Genomic DNA, 7,615 nt, shown 5'->3' with positions numbered 1-7,615 from the left:
AGAACAAAATTATGTATCCAGCGATTATGAAATTTGGAATTCAATCGAATACTTTATTTGGTTATTTATGTTGAGTGTCTTTAAGATATTGCTTTTGTTTTATGTGTTCGGATACTTTTTATGCTCAGTATATTGAGAGTGTGTTGGCTCAAGTAACGCCTTTCGAGCATCGAGTTGGCGCGTTATACTTTCTTACGTGTTCATTGCTTCGCTGATTGCATATCTAGCCTAGATACGGTTTTTAGAAATCTAGATTAAATCGCATATTGTACCTATCACAAGAAGAAAAAAAGTAATTCGTGTGAATAAAATGTAGGACGTGCTGCCCGGGACGTGACACTATATTTCCTTCGTTCAAAATATATTAAACTGCATCTATATAGGTAAGGTGAAAGCTGCATAGACTGTCTGCTATATTGCGATCAGCCGCCGCAAACATAACAAAAGCAGGAACATAATATCTGTAGATCCAATTTTGAGATAAAATATTTTATAGAGAATAGAGTACGCAGAATTTGGTCACATCTTTTTTAAAATTAGATTTCAGTGGTTTTTTTGGTTATTTCCCCAACAGTAATAAACAAAAACACACAGATGTGATATTTAGTCTATAATTGAATGTTGAATGTATTAATCGCACTTGGTGTTGTTTTTATCATACCGTATTAGAAATTGTTGGTTTGACAAATTGTATTAAAGTACATATGACATTAAAACATTGCCTGTCGTTTTAAAGCTAATCGACCAATACTCATAGCCGTAATAACAAAATGCGGAAACGGAAAATGGGTACAATCACGTTTTGAACTAATGCATCGTAAAAATAAAGTGCAGAAGGCAATAGCAAAATATACTATCATAAGGTTAACTTGAGATGAGATTTAGTTTATAGTTTCTATTTTTCTATGTTTTTTATTTTTTATTTTTTTTTTTTTTTTTAAATTAAATTTTTGCAAAAGAAAAACGCTGGTCAATATGTTGGCCATATTCACAAAATTGACGACTTGTTGAAATAATAGCTTTTTGACTGTTTTATGCAGCTGTGAATATATTTAACTACTTTTTTGCTTTTAATACATTTTGCCAACAGTTCTTTAGAAATTATTGTAAATGTTATGTAGAGAAGATGGGCAATTGTCTGTTATTGGTTATAACTTTTCCACTTCTCTGTACATTTGTACGTATATCTGGTACTACATTAGAACTTTTTTTTTTTCAAAATAAACAATTGTTTTTATAGTACGTATATCACATTACCTACATTCCAAATCAGGAGTTTGTAGAAACACGTCACACAATGTCGTTGACTGAAGTCAAAAAGCCATGTTAATAAACTCAACCCATAAAGTATCGAAACGATTATAGATAGTCAGATATATCGGGAACTGAAATATATAGCAAAAACTTATTTAATGTATATAAAGCGCAGTTTTCTCCTGCACATTTTGATACCTCTTTTGTTGCTCTACGATATCATTTGGTCGAGTTATGGGCGCTTGAGTGGCTTCAAGTCGGATTTTGAAAGTTGCACTTAGCTCCTATTCAAGCCAAATGCGTTCGTCGTGTACACACACGCACCCCCACACACAAAATCAAGACAAAGGACATCGATGTGCTCTGTTTACTTAACCACGAACTTTACTTTATTTTACTCATTCGACTTCCAACTTCAATACTTGCTACCCTTTACTTATCTGACTTATCTCATGAACTCTTTCTGCTGACAACTCAATTACTGTCTATCACTGCCTGGATTCGTCGTCGTATGCTCTGAACAAGATGTCTTATCTTTTCTTGGCTTGAATAGGAGCTAAGTGCAACTTTCAAAATCCGACTTGAAGCCACTCAAGCGCCCATAACTCGACCTAATGATATCGTAGAGCAACAAAAGAGGTATCAAAATGTGCACGAGAAAGCTGCGCTTTATATACATTAAATAAGTTTTTGCTATATATTTCAGTTCCCGATATATCTGACCATCTATAATCGTTTCGATACTTTATGGGTTGAGTTTACTTCGTTGCTTAGCTTCAAAGTCAAACCAATCGTCAATCTTGCTTAGTATTATAGAGATTTGCATAATTATGTATACAGCTTACAGATTCTCACCTGTATGCTAACAGCACTTGCTTGTTAACAACATGGGTTAACGCGTTGCGCAAGTTGTATAACAATAATGACCACCCGGGTACTACACTCTAAATTCCAAAAGTTCAGATTCTAAAGATGTAATTTTATTCGAATAGTGTGCTTTACATAATACATTACATAAATACGTTCCGATACAAGAATCCGGGTTTTGTAAATTAACCAATAATAAGTGTTATCGTTGAAGCATAGAGAGCAGGTATTTCCATGACTGAAAGTATACACCGCATCATTTATGATTATATAAATTATGAAGAGTAACTATATATTATTTAGATCTCACTGAGACGTTTTTGTTGAATCTTTAATTGTTATCATTTTTATCATACGTTAATCAGTCTATCGACATTTCTAACTTCTTTGTTAAATTACAAATCTGTGTTGATATTTAGCAGTAACAATCCATGAAATACAACGTGGAATGTATAAAATGGGATGGTCACCCTCTGTGTTTCTGTGCGTCGCTATCCATCTTTTAATTTAAATTAGTTTATCGCAAACCCACCCACATTCCTCCGCACACACCTCGACACCCCTTACACACACACACCCACCTGCCCTTAAGGGCCTCCAAACGGTGACGTAAAAATTAAAGAAGCACTGTACTTTCTACTCGAGGACACACATTCCTGCAGTGAATCGACATACCATGGACATACACACTATGAGATGGTACTATTTAAGGGGTACACCCCTATACCGCCAAGAGAGGACGTCCTCTAAATGGCGTTTTTACACCACGTCCTCATCCTGCAGATATAGACAGACCGTGGACAGTCCACGTTTAGATGTGTGTCCACGGTTGGAGGGGTGCTAACACAAATAATGGCCTCGTTTGGCGGCGAACATCTATCTACTCGTGACTCTTACCCATATTCACACCTCACACACGCCCCTACCCCACACCTAAAACACACCACACTCGCACCCCCCCCCCCACACACACACACACACCCACCCCATCTCTAGAAAATATCGACCAGAATATTAATCAAAAATATACCAACTTGAGCTGTAAATATCCACCATATTTAGCTAAGCCGAGATTTAAGAGAAGAATGAACAATAAACATGATTACAAATATTTTTTTCATTATGATACATACGTACATTAAAAAAACATATAGTTCAAAGGCTTTAGATTTTAATACGTGCGGAAATCTTTCATAACTAGTAGCAAAACAGTCAGTTGAGATATTTTAATTGTAATGCATTCAAACTTTATAGCAGCTTTTTATACTGGCACACTGTAACTTGCTTTCACCAAACATTCAATAGAGAAAAACCTGTTTGAGACGTATACCTAAAATTGCAATCATAGCTGAAATGTTCTGCATAAAATTTAAGAATGGTTGCACGCCAATTTTTTATACAGCCTTTTGGATATTTGAATTAAATCCTCTTACAGAATACCTTTGTTCTTTAGTAGCACTTATGATCCTTTGAATTTGCACAACTAGGTAACCACCTTTAACCACAATGTAATAATTATTTCATATTAAAACTCAAACACGTACGATAGGACGTTTAACGCTACAATATGTAACGTGTCATGTCAAAAGGAGACAATTTTGGACAGGATCGTAAATGGAGAAATAGCCAAAAGTCTGCCCGGAGGTGATTTTTTTCACAATTTGGGTTTGTTGCGAATTTGTGATGTTTTTAATGTTAAAAATATTGTCTGATAGTTTCAGACTGGAATATAATTGAAATCTTGTATTGAGACATTTTTCCAAGGTAATTCCTACTCTCAACATTTTTAAAGGCCGATATCTCAATTTCCAACTTTATAATACCATATCTTACGAACTCAATATCTTCGCTTAACAATGTCCAATTTCATTGGGGAAAACGGCGTTGTGGAGCAAAATATCTCTATATTTAAGATATGAGGTATTGTAAAAACCTCAAAATTGATAACCTGCCCAAAAGTGTGTCCTTTTGACATGACACGTCACATTATAATAAAACAACATATATTTCAAAATAAAATGTTAATTTAAAACGTTTTCGTACTGGCTTATTGTAGATGTATAGCCATTCAGTTAATAAACGTGTCGCAAGTATATTATTAAATAAGCACGTTATTAAAATGCCTGGTTTATCACACCATTGTGCGTAAATTGACTTTGGAATCTGGTTTCAAATATTCAAAGTTCATTGACGGTGTTACGGATTAAATAAAGTACGCCATAAAAGCACATATTTTTTCATTCTTGCATTTATCTCTTTCGCAAAATATATTATACTCTATATTACATAATGTACATATTTAGCAACAATGATGTGGCTAGCTTAATGGCATCTGTTGCAGTCTGTTAGTCTGTTGTGTGTTTGTTCCTGTTCCAGGTGTGGTCCCGTGTCTATAATTCTCTCCGCTGTCGCAGTTCCAGGCTTTCTTAAAGCTCTTTTTAAAATTACCACTCAAACACCCATACATAATAGGATTAATACAACTGTTAATGTAACTCAGACACATAGCAAAATCTGAGAGTAACAGGCTTCCTCCGATCCAGTGGGCAAAAGCCCGGTTAAAGGCGTTAATAACGCGAACGACGTAGAATGGAGTCCAACAAACGACAAACGCCATAACTACACCAAAGACAAGGCGATTCACGCGGCGCGATTTTTTCATCTTTCCAATTTTTGCGCCAACTTTTCGCAGTCGTAAAGCAATACTCGTGTAGCAGATGACAATGATCACTAACGGGACAACAAAACCTAAGATTAAGGCGTACACTATGAACATCCTTTGTGTTAATTGTACTTTTTCCTGCCAAATACGGCGGCAAAGTCCGATCCACAGCCTTGATCGTCGCTACTGTATCGAGTAACTAAGTTAATCGGGCTTGCAGCGGCTAATGCTAGAAGCCACACCCCGATGTTTACCGCTATCGCTACGCGTATAGTTCGGTAGCGTCTCGCAGCACGCGCGTGACAAACTGCTATGTATCTGTCTATCGACATAACAGTTAGCACAAAAACGCTACAGAATTGATTAAGCCCGTCTATAGCGTATACGATGTGACACATAGCCGCTCCAAATACCCATTTATAGTTGGACAAAGTTGATATCGATAGAAATATCAATGCTACCATTAACAAATTATCCGCTAAGCTCAAATTCATTATATAAGTGTTAGTCACTGTTTTCATCTTGGAAAAGCGACAAATGACATAAATGACCATTGTATTGCCGACTAATCCAACTATAGATACAGCTATGAGGAAAGCACCAGAGAATTTGCCGATCCATCCTATCGCATACGGCAAATCAGTTTTGTTGTAAGATGAATTTCCGTCGTAATAATCGGAATAAGAAGAGTAATACGAATCCATATTTAATCAGTAAATGTCTGTGTTTTATATAGAACAAACTTGATTCTGTTAGTCAATGTTTTCTTAAATCAATCAATCAATCAATCCGGAAATAGATCATTCAAATTGGCAAAAAGCTGACGAAGGCATATTTAATTTGAAATAATCTGAAACTTTAAGTCAGACTAGCTCATAGGAATAGAAGCATGTCATACAGGTGGTCCTGTAATTGAGTCTGAATCTGAACCAGTTCCGATTGGTATGCAGCTTACCTTTCACGTTCTCGTAATGCGTTGTAATAGTTTGTAGATTCTTATATGGTAATTTAGAATTAAGCACATTTAGTATTAAATACTAATATTCGTTGATAATATAAAGACGCTGTTATTGTGCATTAAAAGTCAATCTGCAAAATGATTGATTAGTGGAATGTTTAATGTGGCGCCGCAGTTGCTACCAGCACTGCATCACGATTATATGCCCTTAGCACTGTCGATTCAATTCAGTTACAAAACTCGTTGGACCCGCAAGTGGTAAAAACCAACCCAGTTACATAATAGTTCGGCAGGTAAATGTTTAAAAACAATGTAACTCTATCATCCCCATATATGTCATGACTCCAGACTGTTATGTAATACAGAATTTAATTGTATTAATCTTAAGTGTTAAAGCGTGTAAGAAAGCTAGGAGAGTGTTGGTGTTTTTGTTCACAGCAGCAGAAGAAACGACTATCCATAAGTAGCAACAACAAGCAACAGGTAAAATCTGTCAAAAGCAACGCTCTATAAAAAGGCAATGATAATCGTAAGGCCTCCAGTGAAAGAATCTTTCGTGTTGAAGTGTACCGGTTGGCTTCTGGATCCAATGTCCTGTTAAATGGTACATTGACGAATGTCGACCTTGCCAGGTCTGGAATTGCTCGTACTGATGAATAGTGTCGACTTGATGCACCCTTATTGTTCCAAGCACGGGAATATCACGATTGATTTGCAATGACACTTGTTATGATAATGATACAACCCAAAGCTACGTTAAGTATTTTTTTTATTTCTCATACACATGCGATAAAATAAGTTCCGCTACAAGAATCCAGGTTCTGTAAAATAACAAGTGAATGATAAGTGTTATTTGTGAAGGAAGTATAGAGAGCAGGTATTTCCATGACTGAAAGTATGCACGTCCTCTCTCTTTGTCACCCCAGCATACAAATGTGTGTGCAGAGTCGTGTGCCAAATACTACTTTGAAATAAATAGCTGGGCTTGTTTAGGGCGCCACCTTGCATTACATGCGCAGAGCCTGCAATACTGAATCACTCGAAACGCACCACCAGTATAGCAAACATTGCTTTACCGTGCTGGTGACTAATTGTTCTAGATAATACAGATGATGTCAGGGAACGTAATGAATGGCGCGTGCCAGTATCACGTACTGTCCAATTGCTCGATTTCAAGCTAATCTGTGACCACCAAAAACGAGCCAGCGGTAAAGTGGTCAGGGCAGGGGCTATTTTAACGTGCCTCCTGGCATGTTCGGGCAGTGAGAATAATAATCCGTGCAGTGAGAATTAAAATCCGTGCTTAAAGTATTTCTATACTATTGAAGTTTCAGCCACACTAATAAAAAGGAAATTCCTCTGCAAAGTAAGAAAGTAAAAAAAATGTGCAAAAAGTATTAGATTTTTAAAAATCCAGCAAATATACAGGGCTTTACATTTAAAATGAAAAATACCCTTCTAAATAACTCTGAACATTATCTTTTCTAATTAAAATTTTACACCGATTGCAATTTTATGAAATTGTAGACACATGTGTGCATGTATGCAGCCTTGCAGACGTTTTATGCATTGTTGCATTCTGATTATCATTTTTAAACAAATAAGTTAACTTGACATTATTGAGCCAGGTGTGTACGTTCACCAAGCTGTAACTAAGTAAACATAATGACAAGTTAATTAAAGGGATTTACATTTTAAATGAAAACGTACCCTTCTATATAACTATAAACATTTTCTTTTCTGATTAAAATTTGACAGAGCTTGTTATTTTATGGAAGTATAGGCACCTGTCTGCATTTTATGCAACTTTACAGAGTGTTTATGTGATTCTGATTAACATTTTTTAACAACAAGCCGGTAACTTGACATTAGTG

At 35.9% G+C, this 7,615-nt stretch overlaps 1 protein-coding gene across 1 annotated transcript; it reads right to left on the bottom strand.

Annotated features, from left to right (window-relative positions):
- Nucleotides 1-3,097: 3,097 nt before the first annotated feature.
- Nucleotides 3,098-6,673, bottom strand: LOC140145855 (somatostatin receptor type 1-like). Its single transcript, XM_072167542.1, is given in 2 exon segments — nt 3,098-4,923; nt 4,926-6,673. Coding segments are annotated over 2 exon segments (1,047 nt in total). The 5' UTR covers nt 5,488-6,673; the 3' UTR covers nt 3,098-4,438.
- Between the last annotated feature and the right edge of the window lie 942 nt (nt 6,674-7,615).

The sequence above is a fragment of the Amphiura filiformis genome, chromosome 2 (genome assembly GCF_039555335.1).
Source record: "Amphiura filiformis chromosome 2, Afil_fr2py, whole genome shotgun sequence".
NCBI lineage: Eukaryota > Metazoa > Echinodermata > Ophiuroidea > Amphilepidida > Amphiuridae > Amphiura > Amphiura filiformis.
This window is presented reverse-complemented; position numbering and strand designations above follow the sequence as displayed.